This window comes from Erpetoichthys calabaricus, chromosome 11, assembly GCF_900747795.2.
Source record: "Erpetoichthys calabaricus chromosome 11, fErpCal1.3, whole genome shotgun sequence".
NCBI classification, from domain to species: Eukaryota; Metazoa; Chordata; class Cladistia; order Polypteriformes; family Polypteridae; genus Erpetoichthys; species Erpetoichthys calabaricus.
This window is the reverse complement of record NC_041404.2, coordinates 164,465,487-164,484,118: the sequence shown is the minus strand read 5'-3', so window position 1 is coordinate 164,484,118 and position 18,632 is coordinate 164,465,487. Positions and strand designations below refer to the sequence as shown.

Here is an 18,632-nt window from a genome sequence, read left to right as displayed (position 1 = left end):
AAGCTTGTTTTAGAAGGTTCATGCTAGTTAATCAGCTAGCATCATTGAAATGTTAAACCACAGAGAGAAATATTTTAAAAGTTGGGTGATATTTGTGATAAAAAAAAAAAATTTAATCTTTCATTTCCCAAACCTGCCTGCTTCTGTGCAGGCTCTGCTGAGACTTTCCTGCCTCTCCCCAAACTTACCAGGTTATCCTGAGGGAATCTCCACAATTGCATTCCCAATTGCCATCTTCTCCCCTTTAGGTCCTCCTGCCCATTGCCCTTCTGAAACATCATGTCTGATCATTTATTCCGGCCCCTAGTGGTCCCTGATCTCTTATAATGTTTTATGCCGTGCCTCTTGGGATTATTGTGGAAATTTACCTATTTGATATTTTGGATCACCTACGCCACATACAGTAGCTATAGCTAACTATATATGTGTATTTGTTTTATAGCACACAACGTGTACAGCTTTACCTGCACACGAACAGCTGACTTAGGCAAAATACACAGAGACATACATAGCTGTGGACACCTGCTTTAAGCAAATTGAGACTCTGGGGTAGCTGATTTATGGCACTCCATGTGTACGACTAACTCATGCTTGGACAACTGCTACTCAAAGCGCTCAGCAATTGCAGGTTAAGGGCCCAACAGAGCAGACTCCCTTTTGGCATTTATGGGATTCGAACCAGCAACCTTCCAATTGCCATCCCTAGCCTCAGAGCCACCACTCCGTCCACCACTTAGTGCCCATGTGTATGACTTTACCTGCATGTGCATGGCTGCTTCAAACAAAGAGACTTGCTAGCTTGGCATGAGCAGAGCAGATGGTCATCTTCAGACCTGAACGTCACTCAGCTTACCAAAGCAGATGTCCATTCACCACACTGCTACAGTTGCTTCTGCTTAGTCACACATTCCTGTAGGACTATAGCAATCCGCCACACTATGGTTCGAATCCTGTAAATGCCAAAAAGGGACTCTGCTCTATTGGGCCCTTAAGCAAGGCCCTTAACCTGCAATTGCTAAGCGCTTTGAGTAGTGGAAAAGCGCTATATAAATGCAAAGAATTATTATTATTATTATTATCATAACCAATCCAAAAAATCTAAATTGACTATTGTAATAAAGCAAAATTAATAAAACACAGTAAAACAAATGGCAGCAAAAAGTAGGAAGTGTAGGTGTAAGAGTATTTCAGGATACTTTCTGTAACCATACAGATGATAATGAGGATGAATCCCTTCACACCTGGATGCATAGCTGCTTAAAAAGTCTTTTAAGTCCGCAGAGGTCTTTTATCTGCCAGTTTCATTAGGAATGAAGATGCCTTGTCTGGGTGATGGTGAAGATCTTGTCTCTTTCTGTGCAGCATGAATCCTAAACTGAAGAGGCTCCCTTCCACGTGGAGTTAACAATAATGACGTAAAGAATCAATCATCTCAAAACCACTGCCATGTCTACATTACAAAATTGTTGTTCTTCTCCGAGGCTGATGGCCAATGCCAGTCTTATTTACCTTAGCCTGATAAATAAAGTTGTTTTTGTGCATTCCAAAGATATTAAGTAAACAGTACATTTATTCAGTAATCATTCAAAGCTGAAATTTATTTCTAGCAGATTTCAGCAAAGTAATAATAAAATAATGATAACTCTTTACACTTACATAACACATTTCTCACTACTTAAAGCGCCTCACTGAGTGGGGAACCACTACAACCACCTCTAATGTGTAGCATTCACATGGATGATGTGACGGGAGCCATTTTTGTGGCAGTACACTCCCCACACATTAGCTATTGGGTGAAGTGTTGAGAATGATAGCCAGTTAGAGGCAGGGGATGATTAGGGGGCCAAAATGACTAGGCCGTGGTGGACATTGGGATACCCCCTAGTCTTTACAAAGGATGCCCAAGGATCTTTTATGACCACAGAGAGTCTGGACCTCAGTTTTACGTCTCGTCTGAAGGACGGCGCCATTTTTACAGCACTGTGTCCCCATCGCTGCACTGAGACATTGGGATCCTCATTCAGACCACAGGGTAAGCACCCCCTGCTGGTCTCGCCAACACCTCTTCCAGTACCAATCCAAGTGTTTTCCTAGATGGTCTCCCATCCAAGGACTGGCCGGGCCCAAAAAGGCTTAGCTTCAGACCTGTTCTGATGTGCGTTTGGTATGGCTGCTGGTATCAGATAAAATAACGTATCAAATAAAGATTACAACAGTTAAAATTGGAGCTTTCTTGAGTGCTTATCTTCAGCTTGTTTGAGTGGTGCCATACTACTTAACCAGCTTTTCATAGGCTACTTCCACACTGCTACATTTTCATTTAAGAACAGCATTTTTAAATATAAACACTCTCTGCCCAGTATAGCATTTTCACATCATTTACGAAAAGTTTCTCCGTCCACACTAAAATGGCTGAAAAAAGGCATTGGACGCCGAAGTTTACCAACACTGGATATACAAGCAGGTGCAGAAAAATCCATGAAGGGATGGTAACACTGCTAACCACAGGATTTATCACAGAACTGTAGCATCTGGTAAATTATTTGCCTTTTGCGCATGTACAGTATGTAGCATTTAAATTGTACAAAATGCAATTTAGATGCATACAGGTCAGAAACACAACAAGTGCCATGGTAAGGAAATCGCCTATGTCTTTCACAGTTGTACATGTTCTCATACTGGGAATGGTGACCAATCAGGGAGTGAGACATTGTAATGAGCAGGATCCAATCAGGGAAGGGCTACATTATAAGCACAAACAAATCAGAGTGTGATTAGAGCCTGTGTTTTCTAAAATTGTGCTTTCACCCATCCAGTCTACAAAAGAGAGACTGTGTTTTCAGAAGAACACAACTTAAAAGTCTTCATTTTCATGGGTTGAAAATGCCTGGCTAGTGTGGATAAAAGTCAAAAGTGGAGACTAATGTCTGCATTTTTAAAAAGGAGCATATTAGCATGGACAGAGCCTCGGAGGCATGATTTAGTTCAAATAGTGTGACAGACGGCCCGGGCCCTTTCCCAGTCAGGATGCCTCCGTAACAGAAGGACCTGGGGAGTAGACATGCACAGGGCACTACTTTCCCCAGAGAGCTAGATGGCAGCCCCCCTGGGTTCCAGCATTGCAACAGTTTTCCACATGGCATCATGGGAACTGGAGTTTTGTAACTCCGCCCTTTTGGGTGCCATGGGTGCTGCCAGGGGGTGCTGCGGGGACTGGGGAGGCTTCAGCCTCACCTGCAAATGCTTCCAGGCCAAGCCTTCAGGACACTGGAAGTACTTCCGGGGATTTCTTAAAAGGAACTGCATGCCACTACTCGGGGAGCCAGAGTTGGGAGGAAAAGTGGAGGAGGAAGGAGCAAGAAAGACACAAAGACAGAGAGAAGAAAAGGCAAAGAAAAAGTGATGTGTGCTTTATTGTGGGAAATGGTTGGGAAGAGTTTCCCACGGCCACATAAAAGCCTCTTTTGTGCTTGGAACTTGTGTCTGTGTCTGACTGTGTCAGGTTTGGAGAATTGGTGCTCCCTCTGGTGGCTTGTCTGCACAATCTTCAATGTGGCTTGTTTCTATCACCATTTTCTTTTGACTTGTGTCGTTCTTTCTATCTTTTGTACGGCTCGCTGCCAACCAGGTTGTGCCCTTATACTTGGCAACCTCTTTTTTGCCAGATCCAACTTCATAACTGTCATATATATTCAAAAAAGAAATTGCGATTTAGAATCCAAAGAAAATTTGCTCCATTTATGACTCAATAAAAGAAAGCAAATTTAGGAATATTCATTAGTAACCTCCTTTCAACATCATTAACTTCAAGTCCAGTATTTAGTGTTTTGAGTGCTCATTAGTAAAGGCGGCCATCATTCAGGACATTCACTGATGCACCACTGAAGGCCATGCAAACTGACAGAGCTTGAACAATTTTTGTAAAGAACAACAGGGGAACTTCACATCGTCCAGATGTATCAAGCTAATAGAGACCTGTGCATGCAGACTCAAGGCTGTTATGGCTGAAAAGACGCCTCTACTAAATACTGAGTTGACGGGGGTGAACACTTATGTAATCTGTTATTATGTGTTTTCCAGTTGTAATTCATTTAGACTGTGTTGCAGAGATTTTTTTTCATTTTGACATTAAAGATTCTTTTCCTATTGATCAATTAAAAAAAATGAAATTAAATCCACTGATTCAATTTTCCATGATAATAAAAATGAAAACATCCAAGTGACAGTATCTCCTGTTGCCACCCTATTTCTGTCCCCAGTACAGTAGTTAGTTTGTTAGTTATTTCCTCACAAATCCAGCAACCAGGGCCCAATTCCTGCTCTGGTAGTCCATGTGAAGTTTGCATGTTCTCTCCATATGGTTTCCTCTGTGTACTCTGGTTTCCCAAAAGATGCGGGAGTAAAGTAATGATGGCAGATGTGTTGTGACCAGGCTTGTGATGGACTAGTGTATCATCCGTGGCTCAGTCCTACCTGCTACTCAGTACTGACAGAACAGGCTTCATTAAGTTGTGTGGATGTGAGAAGGTTATGTTAAATATGTAGCATACAGGTCATAATATAACAAGAAAATATGAATAAGGCACTTTTGGGATGTTACAGCTTGTTTAATGCAGAGGCCAAATTGTTATCTCATTTCTAATTTACATAAGAACATAAGAAATTTGACAAACGAGAGGATGCCATGCAGTCGGTCCCACTCATTTGTTTAACTAATAGCTAAGCTGCCCCAAGATGCTTCTGAAAGGTTATCGAGATGTCTGCTCCAACTCCATATCATGGTAGTTTATTCCAGATTCCCATAACTCTTTGCATAAAGAAGTGCTTCCTGCCTTCCCCTTCATTTCCACTGGTGTCCTTGAGTTTGTGATTCACCCTTCAGCTGAACGAATTCTACTGGATCTACTTTGAGAACATTGGCTAACATCTGTACTCTCCTGAGTACTCGACTTTCATCCTGGTGGGACCACGGTGGTCTGCAGATTTTGAGGACCGGGTAATTCATGCCTTGAACTAAACTCTTTCCTTTCTTGGACTGTTTGTCATCCAGGATTTGTGTGTATGGTTGCAGACTTGATCAAATTAGCAATTTGAACACGGCACATTCATCATCTTGCCTTTTTGTTTAAGGCTCCACTGCAATGTTCACCAAAGGTTCTGTGTGATGAACATGCACAGTACACAGTATGGGTTCTATACAGGGCAGGAAAATCTGTGATTACGTGATGAAGAATTGAGCAAATGTTAATGTTAAGATGAGCACCACCATATAAGTGAGCTCCTGGGTTTTGGTAACTATAAAATGTGAATTAAATTTGCCAGGTTGTGAAAGGGGTGATGGTACGTGTGGTGATGCCTCTCTGGTGTTGATGAGCAATACAACTTCCAACCTTATTTTGAAATGAACTGAGTCTTGTATGTAAAATGTTTAATTTCCTGGAAATGTGTATCACTTTTAAAATTTCTCATTATTAATTTTTTTTTTTTTTTTATTTTGGAATAGGATCTGAGGCCTCTGCAGATGTCACGGCTCCGGTGATCATAATTCCCCCTCGGAACACCAGTGTGGTGGCTGGAGTCAGCGAGGCCACGCTGGAGTGTGTGGCTAATGCGAGGTCAGTGCTTGTGGTCTCTTTTTGCAGCTGCATAGCATTTGCTCATCACGTTCGTGGTCTGGTCAGCTCATCTTAATCATGTCTTCTGGGTGAGTTGTGCTCCCAGAACAGAAAAAAAACAACAGAAAGAAAAACTGATCTTGCATTTTAAGTAATGGAGTGTTGTAGCAGTGGATACCCAGTAGACTTCACATGTCGGTGACAGAAGACTCTGACATGGAAAGTTCCAATTACCTTCAGTGCAATAAAAGATAAAGCTACTGAGACTTCACGGCTTTTTTCATTCTCTAATGAAATAGTGAGCAAGATCTTGTAATCATTCTGTACTCCAGTTTTTATTCTCTAACTAGAATTACAGGACTCGGACCCCCTTCACTTTTTTCATATTATGTTACATTGTATCCTTATGCTAAAATCCTTTAAATTATTTTTTTTCTTAATTAAATAACATTCAATCGTCAGAATGACAAAGTAAAAACTGAGTTTTAGAAATTTTTGTAAACAAAGAGTTCAAAACCTTTGCTAAGACACTTGACATTTGGCTCTGGTGCATCCCATTCTATTGATCGTCACCGAGATGTTTCTACACCTTCCTTGGAGTCCAATGAATTGACTGGACCCGCTTAGTGAAGGTACTCACCCGTCTATAGAAGGGTTCTACAGTAGACAATATGTATCAGAGTAAAAACAAAGCCATGAGAGAGCTTAGAGACATGATTGTGTCAATGCATACATCTGGGGAAAGCTACCAAAAAAAAATAATCTTCAGCACCGAATGTCCCTTAGAGCTCAGTGGCCTTCATAACTCATAAATGGATGAAGTTTGAAACCAACACAACTCTTTCAAGAGATGGCTGCCTGGTCAAAACTGAGCAATAGTGTGAGAAAGACCTTGGGATGAGAGGTGACTAAGGACCCAATGGTCACTCTGGCTGAGCTCCAGAGAACCTGTTTGTGTATGGGAGAAACTTCTAGAAGGACACAACACTCAAATCGACCTGGGCTATATTACAGTGGCCAGACAACACATGAAAGCCTACTTGGAGTTTACAAAAAGGTACCTAAAGGACTCTCAGGTTGTGAGATCCAAGATTCTCTGACGTGATTAAACCAAGATGTCACGTTTGGGGGAAACCAGACAGAGCTCATCGACTGTACCTCTCGATTCCACTAGTGAAGCATGGTGGTGACAGGGACTTTGAGACTATACAGGGTTAAGGGAAAGCAGAACAGAGCAAACTACAGAAATATCCTTAATGAAAACCTGCTCCAGAGTGCTCTGGACTTCAGACTGAGCCGAAGGGTCACCTTCCAGCAGAACAATGACACTGAGCACAAAGCAAGACAGCACAGGAGTGGCTTAGGGACAGCTCTGTGAATGTCCTTGAGTGGCCCAGCCAGAGCCTGTACCCAGACCTAATGAAACATCTCTGGTGACACCTGAGAATAGCTGTCTACCGACCGTCTCCATTCAACCTGACAGAGCTGGAGAGGATCTACAGAGAAGAATGGCAGACAATCCCCAAATCCAAGTGTGTGAAGCTTGTTGCATCAGACCCAAGGAGACTCCAGGCTGGTATCACTGCCACAGAGACTTCAACTAAGTACTGTGGAAGAAATTTTTTTTAACGGACACCCCCACTAGAATGCCCCGGTTTAACTCTTTGAGGGCTGAATGTTTTTTCCAAAAAATGCAGCTTTCTGAAAAGCACACAAAGCAATGGATTCATGCATAAATCAACATAAACTGTCTATTGCTTTGTAATGTGGCCACCAGCTCGCCATCTCTTGTTCTTTGAGCCACTAGTAAGTGGCATGACAGCTGGCAGGAATGGGTGTGGCAGACTGGCTGCCAGGCTGTCTTGGCGTCACGGGGTTCAGGGAGTACCAGTAGCAGTTGCAGCACAGTGCAGTCTGGTTTGTACCTCTTGTCACTGTAAGTGGTGGTCCTCCCCAGTGAACATTGCTGTAGGCGTATCAGCTACACAAACGTGTTCAGCACCACGATCCACTGATGCCAGTATCTCACTTTCGTTTTCAATCTTGATCTCCAGATCACGTGCATCAAAAGTGGAGTCTGACAATTAAGAGTTCAATTCAGTGATAATGTCCATGGAATATTTTGCTTTGTACACTCTCTTCAATCTCTTGCCAGATGTTGATGCCATTTCTGCCATTGATTGCTCTCCACTACTCAAGCGAGTGCAGGGAATCTCGGGCAAACCAACCAAGGTAACATTCCTTCTAGTCAAGAGAGTTGAACTAAAATGTAGCTGCGAGTTGTATCACAGTCTACAGTTGATTACACCCCTCAACACCTCCAGTTGACAAAACCCTGAAAGAGTTAAGCAATAAGACACAGGCAGGAGAAAGCATCAATCACTATTCTTTATCTACATCTTGCAAGAGGCAATAGCATATCTTATTAGCAAGTTTTGCAAAGGAAAGAGCATCCTCTGCGCTATATTTACACAATTCATAGATTAGATCACAATTCCAAGGAATTCATTACATAATCAGTAAACTTTTAACATGATTGGTTGCACCCAATTGTTAACGGGACATAGCAAGCGTTGATATCTTAAATCAGGGGTCTCCAATTCCAGTCCTGGAGAGCTACTGTGGCTGCAGGTTTTCTTTCTAACTCTCTTCTTAATTAGTGACCAGAATTTGCTGCTAATTAACTCTTTGCCTTAATTTTAATTATGCACAACTTAAGACTCAGGCCCCTTAATTATTTCCTTTTCCTTAATTAGAAACCAAACAATATTAAGACACAAAATGAACCAACATATAAACAACAACCTACGTCCATCACACAATCACTGAAAATAAAGAAAGGTGAAGGCTTCAGTAATGTTGATCTGCTCAGGTCCACACACATCTTTGCAGCCAGTACTCTTAGAAAAAAAAATCAACAGTTTTGGAAATGTCTACCATGGCAGAATGAGTGCCATGGAATTAAATAACGGGTTTAATTAGCAACGAGAATTGGCTTCAAGCTAAGAAACTGAATGAAGGTTGGAGTTTGAGGCCCCAACTTAGTTGGTCATCTGTTAGCTCACTTCACATCAAATTTATGTTTGGGTGCCATTTAAGGAAAAGAGGATCAATTCAGCGTTCACAAGAAAAGTCAATTAAAATAAAGGGAAATAGTTAATTAGCAGCAAGAACTGGTCACTAATTAAGAAAAGAGTTAGAATGAAAACTTGCAGCCACAGCAGCTCTCCAGGCCTGGAGTTGGAGACCCCTGCCTTGAATAATCACAATCAACCCTGACAACTAGTTTGATTGATAGTCTTTAAGAGTATGTGACATTTCAGGAGGGTTAGAACCATATACTTCCTACGTTTGCCATCAACAGAAGCAATAGAACAAAATGTACACTTTATAATATAACATTTCCTCTTAAGCTTTATACAAAAACTAGCCATGTGCGCCCAACTACGTTGCACGTGTTAAAGTTGTCTGTGAAGGGCTCCCTGTTTAAATGTGGCTGCCAGTCGTGAATTGGGCCCTTCGTCGCACAGCATTATGATTTTTTATAAGGGAAACAAAATTACAAAAGAAAACCCTTGGACATTAATTCGATAGGAACAGCCTACTCGGAATCACTGTCCGAATAGTAATTATGTGGTGGTGGAGGAGCATTTCTGCTTCTCTCCGTTCACAATCCGTCTCGTTTTCACGACGCTGTTGTTTCCTCTCACGATCTCTTCTCAACCTTTCTCCAATCTCACATGTTGCTTTGTGGCAATCCAAAGAGTAAGGCAATATACACGGAGCAATGGTTATAAAAGGGGGACACATAGGTATCCAGGCTCTTTAAAGCATAAATAGGGATCACTTCACTGACATGTGAGCAAGCCACGGTACAACTGTGAGACGCACAGCACTCGCCAGCTACAACGTAACAATAATAATTTCCGGAACGTGCTGTTATGTTGTCATTCATTTTACCCACTGTCTTTCTTTCATTCGTATGTTACGTAGGCACGTACCTTTTATCTTCGGCAATCTCATTCTCTAACCAGGCCTCAGGAGCTAACGAGCGTAACACTGTCCACCACCCCTTTCGTTATTCCGGCACATTGTTGACATCCGTGAGTAACAACAACGTACTAAACTGGAAGGTGGTCTACGCATGTGTGGAATTCGCGGACAATCAAAGATCAAGATCCAAATGAAGATTATATATAAAGATTAGTTAATTTAAAGCACAACAATTTGTTTAGTTTGAATGTCTGTGTTTTGAGGTGTGACTGGAGTACTACAGTCTTCAGTAGTATAAGCCTGGAGGAGATTCTTAATGCAATGCCTATGTTTTAGCTGTCTCTCTACTGCCATCTAGTGCTTCTTCTAATTCATTCACGGACAAACAAAGATCAAGATCCAAATGAAGATTATATATAGAGATAACTAAAAATGCATTTATCATAGTGAATAATAAAATAACAGCTCAGCGTTTAATCATAAGCTCAGAGAATATGAGACTCCGCACATGCTAGGTGCACATTGGACCAGGGTTTAAATTCAACTCTTACATTATTAAGGAAAGGGTCAGAATACTTGTGTCAATGTGATATTCCAGTTTTTTATTTTTAATTTCGAAACTCCTGTTTTTGCTTTGGCACTTTGGGGTATTGAGTGTTGCTTCAATAACGTTAGCATAAGGCTGCAACATAACGAAATGCGTAAAAAGTGAAGGGGTCTGAATGCTTTTAGAAAATACTGCATCCAATGCTCCCATCATCTTTTAATAACTAAATTATGAAGTTTTCCTAAATTAGTGAGCAGTAAAGTAGCACAATGATTGGCTAGTCGTTTTTCCACTGCTGGGAGCTTAGCACATGGGTATTGTTTGTAAACCGTTTCTCTTTGTTCACACAAACTAGAATAGCCTCACAGTGACACTGGGGAACACCATATAAAATAAAAACCTGACAACACAACCAACTAGAAGGTCCTTCTCCTTTTGTTCATTTAGGCTGAGTCCTGACAGATTTAATTCTAGCATCATTTAAGAACAGAAGAAGACTTGATTAAATGTCACTTACTAACAAGAGGTTCTTGAACATTGTACTTCTATTTTAATTAGATGACCTTTCCAAGATCTGACTTGGAAATGTTTGAAGTGCCTTTGGGTGTCTCATCCTTTTTTACTTAAAGCAATCAAACATTAAAACACACTTGTTACTTTCCATCCATCCATCCATCCTTCTATTCATTTTCTACCACTTATCCAATCCGGGTTATGGGAGGCACCAGTCTAAGCTAAGATGGCCAGGTGTTTTTTTCCCAGCCCACTCCTCTAGTAGGACACAGAGGTGTTCCCAGTCCAGCTGGGAGATGTAATTTCTCCAGCAAGTCCTTGGAAATGCCTGGAGCACCTACTCATGGAGGTCTCCAGGAGGCAACCTAACCAGAAACTCAAACAACTTGAACAGTGATCCTTTTGATGCAGAGGAGCAGTGGCTCTACTTTGAGCTCCTCACAAATATCTGCTCTCCTCATCCTATTTATAAGGCTGAGCTCAGACAACCCGACAAAGGAAGATCATTTCTGATGCTTCTATCTGTGATCTAGTTCTTTCAGTCACTACCCAAAGCTCATGTCTGTAGGTGGGGTGAAGATTGTAGTTCAACCAGTACATTGAGAGCTTTGCTTTTCTGCTCAGCAGTCTCTTCAGCACAGCTGACTGGCATAACTGCAGCCGCTGCTCCGATCTGCCTGTTGATCTCTTGTTCTTTTCTTCCCTCACTCGTGAACAATTACTAATTACTTGGAAATCTACATGCAAAGTAGTCTGTCCCTATGAGCCAATATATATTATGAGAGCCACATCAGTGAGTGGTCATTGCTGTCTGATCAAATGACCAACCCATAGATATTTGGGAAGAGAAAAAATGCTATGGTGCCCCTACCACTCCCCAAACTTAAGAAACTGTGGAAACATCACATTAAGACTTTAAGGATTTTTAGTGCTGAATATTTTTAATAGTATCATTATCCATCCTCCATAAGTTCTTCTAAGGGCCCCACTCACATATTCTCTGTGTTGTCTCATGCAGGCCCATTGAGAAGCTCGGCATTTACTGGAAGCGGAATGGAGTGCGACTGACAAGCGGAGTTGGGACCTTCGGCAGACGACTGACCATTAGCAACCCCACCTCAAAAGACAATGGCCTCTATGTGTGTGAGGCTTCTCTTCTGGACAGCACGGCCAAGACGGTGGAAGCCAAGGCGTTCTTTTCTATTATCGGTAAATTTACAATGCCTCTATTTGCTGTCACCTTGTTCTTTAAGTCCTGATGATTTTATGCTACGTCAATCAGTCCTACATTTCAGTTCTGTTTTTGTAAAGTTGCCACTTCTTGAATCACAAATGGTGTCACACAGAAGAATAAGAGATATTTTTAATAAGAAGAGGGGGTTTGTTTCATGCGGGAAGTTCAATAAACACCTGACGGTCTTGCTAGGGCCTTAAAATGGATTAAACCCTCTTGAATGAACATTGCAGCTCCTTTGTTTCCCCTCATCCAGATACTATGCTTATTACTTCTGTGCTACTTTCTCCCTCATCCCCCTCTTTTTCAGTGTCAGCCATTTTTTCTTCTCTTGGGATGTGGATACAAGAGCTCCCTGATTCAAGTTTACCTACTCTTAGGTAGGAAGAGCTATTTATGCTCCTGCCGTGGCTAATGTTGAGAGCCAGAGGTCACCCTATTATTTCTTTATTAGTGCAAATTAATAGTCATTAGTAACATCTTGGCAACCCCAGCATGCATTCATCCTGAACCAGGCTGAGTAGTTCTCTGCATTTTTTTAGGTTAATTGATTCTGCTCTGTTAGCCGTACCTTTTCTTTTATGTTTCCCAATGGCTGGGTAATTGAGTTGCTCATGCAGCTGTCCCAGGGTCTGTAGGATCACAGATGGTGAACATTTCTTTGGTGCCTGGTGCACTGCATAACTGCACATGCTGCAAATTGTACGCCGGTTTACTATTGACCAGCATTTTGATAATTTGAATCTTGTAACATGGTAGCTGTTAAGACTATTGCAAAGTGAAAACAAAACAATATCATCACTTGCAGCTCTACACCATATCATTTATTTAGAGTACCATGGAAGCTTGAGCTTCTGATTTTTTCTGTTTATGTGTTCTGTTTGCGATGTCGTTATTTTCTTTCTTCCCAGGAGACAGATATTGTTAGAAGGCATGGAAATCCAACCTGTGTAGTGTTGGTTAAGCAGGCGGCACATCACACGACTTCTAGTTGGAGGGTGTTATGATTTACAGTGCATCAAATGTTGAGGTTCAGGTCTGAATTGGCATGGATTTACACCACAAAGCATTTCAGTCTGTAGATTTGCACTATGTTGAACTGTCAGTGGTCAGTCGAAAAACCCACAATGTCTGGTTCAGTAGCTGTCTGCTAACAACATGAGCTGACAGGATATCTCTTTTACTTTGCCACACAGTGACCATTTCTGAATGCTGAGAGTGGATCACTGCCTGGTGATGTCAAATGAGCTCCGTCTCTGTATGTTTCACTTCTGCCTAGTCACACCTAATTTCATAACTTCTTTAGTTAGCCATGTAGAAACTGTTTCTGAATGCTGATGGTGGAGCACTTCCTGGTGATGTCAACTGGGCCCTGTCTCTGTATGTTTCACTTCTACGTTGTGTCATCACTTCACTCAACAAATCCACAGTGCAAATCCCATCCTCGTCACCAAAGAACTGCCATGGACTCACACCCAAGGCGTTTCACTTCCCACATTTGCTCTGTAGTGACCTGATGTAGGTGAGTCGTGAAATCAAGATGTCTGGTACCGAAGTTGTTTCCTGACAGCATGAGCTAATTGCATAACTTCTTTATTTAGCCATGTAAAAAGTGTTTCTGAACACCAGGAGTGAAGAACTTCCTGGTGACGTCAACTGAGCTCTGTCTCTGTATGTTTCACTTCTTTGCAGTGCCACCACTTCACTCCACCAATCCAATGTACAAATCTCATTCTTGTCGACAATTGAACTGCCATGAACTCACTCCACAAAGCATTTCAGTTCACAGATTTGCACTGTGACGAACTGCCGTAGGTTAATTGTGAACCCATGATGTTTGGTTCCGAAGTTGTTTCCTGACAGCATGAGCTAATTGCATAACTTCTTTAGTTAGCCACGTAGAAACTGTTTCTGAATGCTAATGGTGGAGCACTTCCTAGTGATGTCAACTGGGCCCTGTCTCTGTATGTTTAACTTCTACATCGTGTCATCACTTCACTCCACAAATCTACAGACCAAATCCCATCTTCGTCACCAAAGAATTGCCATGGACTCCCACCACAAAGCGTTTCAGTTCCCTAATTTGCACTGTAGTGAATGCCATTGGTCAGTAGTGAACCCATGATGTCTGGTTCAGAAGCTGTCTTCTAAAAGCATGAGATAATAGGATAACTCCTTTAGTTAGCTGCACTGAGATCATTTCTATACACTGTGAGTGGACTGCCTCCTGGTGACATCAGCTGAGCTCTCTCTCTCTCTGTCAGCCCTAACCTTTTCTGTGCAGCGTCGACACTGAAAGGTCTCAAAATATTCAAAACTCAGATCAGTAATCACCTCTGATCTGGAACCCAAAAATAAACTCAAATTAGGTAGCTTGACTGCATATTCAAGCTGCAGGATTCTAGGCCTAAGCAGACCCCATAAATGAGGAAACAGTTCAAAATTACCTTTAAATTTCTGAATGAAATAACATGTTTATTTAAAAAAACACACTTTATTATAAAAATGCTTTCTAGAGTGAAAAATCCAAAGGTAAACAAGTGCAAAAGCAGAATCTGTAATAGAAGTCCAAGAGACAGAGTAAAATCCACCTTAATAAAAAGGCTAGTGTCTGTGTGTGTGTGTGTGTGTGTGTGTGTCTCTGCATCTGTGTGTCCCTACAGTTGCGATGTCTCTTTTATATGCCATTTGGTATGGGATTCATAACAGAAGTGCTAATTTTTGTGATTCACATTCTGTTGGAATGAAAATGCAATGCATTTCAGTATAACATGCATTACAAAATACTTTCCAATAGATTTTTTTCTCTGCAAACATTAATAGTGAATAGTCTGAATTCAACAATGATTCCTTAGATTTTAACCTGTCTTAGACAGGCAGCATAGATAGATAGATAGATAGATAGATAGATAGATAGATAGATAGATACTTTATTAATCCCAAGGGGAAATTCACATACTCTAGCAGCAGCATACTGATAATTAAAATATTAAATTAAAGAGTGATAACAATGCAGGTATACAGACAGACAATAACTTTGAATGTTAACGTTTACCCCCCTGGGTGGAATTGAAGAGTTGGGGGGAACGATCTCCTCAGTCTGTCAGTGGAGCAGGACAGTGACAGCAGTCTGTCACTGAAGCTGCTCCTCTGTCTGGAGATGACACTGTTTAGTGGATGTAGTGGATTCTCCATGATTGACACGAGCCTGCTCAGCACCAGGCGCTCTGCCACAGATGTCAAACTGTCCAGCTCCATGCCTACAATAGAGCTTGCCTTCCTCACCAGTTTGTCCAGGCGTGAGGCGTCCCTCTTCTTTATGCTGCCTCCCCAGCACACCACTACAATGTACCACAATCTGAGATCCTCCAGCTTGGGCCTTAAATAGCCTGGAGGGAGGTCTCAGGACTGGTGGTGTCATGGTGGACCCGCCTTTTTGGGTTCTACCCAAGCAGCATATGGAATGACCACACATTTACTACATAATACATGATAAGTAAGTCTAGTGAAAATGCTAAAATATAAATGCCATGGTATTTTCTAAGACAATTTAATCTTGAGCAGGGTCATGGGGTGCTGGAGCCTATCCCAGCAAGCATAGGGTGAAAGGAAGAAACAATCCCCTGGACAGGACACTAGTCCATGACAGGGAAAAACATTCACCCAGCAGGGCCAATTTAATGTTGCCAGTCCACCTAACTTGCATGCCCTTGATCTCTGAGAGGAAACCCCACACAGACACGGGGAGAGCATGCAAACTCCACACAGGAAGAGCCTGGGACATAAACTCTGGACTCGTTACTGTGAGGCGGCAGTGCTACAACAGTGCTACCATGCCACACTAAAATATAAATAATAATTCACAAAATATCAAAAAAACAAAAATAAGCATAAGTTAAGAGTTAAACCCTGGCTGTAGCATATCAGAGGGGATGTCATACTTGATGACTGCAGTTGCTGGATCTCGTCACCTTAAGGATGTCAGATTACATGACTAGTAATCACAAGGCATGCCAAATTCTATGGCTCTATGCAGATTTTTCAGCACAGTTTCACATTTCCATATCTATCTATCTATCTATCTATCTATCTATCTATCTATCTATCTATCTATCTATCTATCTATCTATCTATCTATCTATCTATCTATCTATCTATCTATCTATCTATCGCAGGCTTACTTCATTCTGCTAGAAAATAATGTGCCACCTAACCGTTTTCCAGTTATGGCAAGTCCAGTGACAGTCTCAGCCCTTTAAAATACCTTTTTTAAAGACTCCCATCAGAATTCCAAGTGTCGTCAATGGAAATTTTTCCAGTTGTGACTCTCCTGAATCTTGTTTTCCAAAAGACAGATGTTGACCTGATGCTAGTAAACCCACCCTTAGACACAGTTAGGGCTCAGAGAATGAGATCTGCTGAGCAAGGGTGATGATAGTGGTTATGAATAAATCCTAATGGGACAGCTGAATCCTTAAAGTACCCTTCAAAAAGCACAATGGGATTAATTAATGGAATAATTTATTAGTTCAATTAAACAAAATGAGAAAACAACAATTAATTATACAAAGAATAACTTCCAAAACTCAGATAACAGTAAAACAAGTAATCAATACTTAATTACTAAATTGAAATAAAATCAATTTGAGGGAAAGGGAAAAACTGAAGAGACAAACTGAAGTTGATCAATAAGAAAGAAAAGTAATTAATATACAAAAATAAAACATTAGTCCAGGAACATAATCTAAATACAAGAGTAGGACTCAAAGTCAGAGATGTCCGAGAAGCCTAACAAAATGTCTGAAAAATAACACAATGGCCAAGAAGCAAAGGGACTGAAGACATCTTGAACAGGAACAGCCAACTGCTGTGGCCAACTGGAGTCTTTTATATCCCTCAAGTAGCTGCGGCACCTGAGGTTCATGACACTGTATTAAGCCCCTCATCTTTTGGTCCCATAGCTATGTGAAAATAATTAAATATTAACAGTGTAGGTGCCACATGGGCTAGACGGGCATCCCGGCCAGAAGAGGGAATGGTTCCTTACCTGGATGGAAGGCTCCTAACAGGCAAATAGGCATCCCGACTGGGGAGGAGAAAGAGATCAGACCTGGAAAGAAGGACCAAAAATGATGGATGGACAGCTCAATGAAAAGAGAAGATGTCACTTGGAGTTTTTTACTCCCCCAGCAAGCTAGATGGCAGTGGCCCTGGATATCAGTGCCCAGTGGGAAGCCAGCAGGGCATGCTGGGAGATGTAGTCCAGCAGAGCAGCCCTGCTGGGGTCATTGGGTGCCGCAAGAGGGCACTGCATGGAGACCAGCTCCCTGTTATAATGGACTTTCACATGACCTGGAAGTGCTTCCATTCTGCAATCACCCTGTCACTGGAATTACTCCTGGGTCCGTAATAAAAAGGGCCGCACTCCTTTGTCCAGTCGAGTCGGAGCAGGAAGGAAGGAAGGCAACACTCAACTGGAGAACGGCAGTGCAGTAGTGGTGAGTGAAAAGTATTGTGGAGAGAGAAAAGTTGGGTTGTTGTGCTTTTTGGAGCTTTGTAGAAGAAGTAGTTTAATAAACCTTAAATTATCTGAACCCCAGGACTCACTTTGTGTTCGTGTTTGGGGGTTTGGTACCCAATGACACCCCTGGTTCCATCACAGCAGGTAGAAGCACTGGGAAAGGTCACAATGAATTGAATCCAGGAGCAAGCGCAGACAAAAATCTGAGTGGAGACTTGTTAGACAGTCGCCCAGGAGTCAGTGCAACTGTTTCACCAGTGCAAAGAAAAGACGGGGCCTCTGTCAAGACTGAACTAATTACGACCATTCTAGACAGCAGGTTTCCATGAGATCCAACCGATCTTGCATTTTTAGTGCTTGCACTTGCACAGATGTGGTTCATCCCAGAGAAGCCGTAATGAACTTGGGTGCCATTTTTGAGTGATACAGTATGGACACTGGTCCTCACAGAGCACTCCTCTGTACCCATTGGGGCACAAAGTCCGAGTGGCTCCATGTGAGGATATTGGAACTACCCCTGAAGAACCTTAAACAGACTTTACATTATCATATCTTGGCATCATAAGATGCATTCTGAGGAGGGGGGGGGACCCAAAAATAAATAATTATTATAAAACAGACAGTAAATAACCTTCCAAATGAGAATGCAATGCACCTCTCCCAGTGCCTCTCTCGTTCCCGTACTCATCTTGTCTATCATACGGAGAGCTTCTGGCTTTTTCAGTGGATTTGTTTCTTTGTAGTAAATCTCAGATTTGTTCAGATTTCATTTGCTTGTTTCTGCACCAGGCATTTTGGAAACATCCCTTGGAAACCATCTAAGCTACAAACGCCTGAACAATCTGCCCACAATGAAAATTTATGAGTGGGACTGAAATATTTTGGATTATGGGAAAGAATAAGATATATTTAGAAACTGCAAGTCAAGGAAAATACAAAATTGTCAGTTTTAGTCTGCAGCACGAGCTATTGGCTGTCAGTGAAAACACACTTTGCCTTTTGTTTGGAAAGGCTGGTGATTTAATACAGAAGTTAGCCAAGGTACGTGTCCAACGATTGTATGTTGATGAGTCGGCTTCTGATATTCCTGGAATTGGTCAGCAGCTCGGGAGTAGGGTGTAGTTCCCCAGTATGCTGCCAGGTATCACATGCCTTGAGTCTGGTTAATCAGTCCACCGAGTGGCATCGTGCTGAGTCCACAGAATTTTG

The 18,632-nt window shown here is 41.8% G+C and overlaps 1 protein-coding gene across 1 annotated transcript in view; it reads left to right on the top strand.

Moving 5' to 3' along the window:
* Positions 1 to 18,632, top strand: part of sdk1a (sidekick cell adhesion molecule 1a) — a 1,749,737-nt gene that overhangs the window by 1,169,787 nt on the left and 561,318 nt on the right. The window contains exons 6-7 of the mRNA XM_051933783.1: positions 5,504 to 5,615; positions 11,687 to 11,877. Coding sequence (XP_051789743.1) covers positions 5,504 to 5,615; positions 11,687 to 11,877 — 303 coding nt within the window. The remainder of the gene's footprint in view (positions 1 to 5,503; positions 5,616 to 11,686; positions 11,878 to 18,632) is intronic.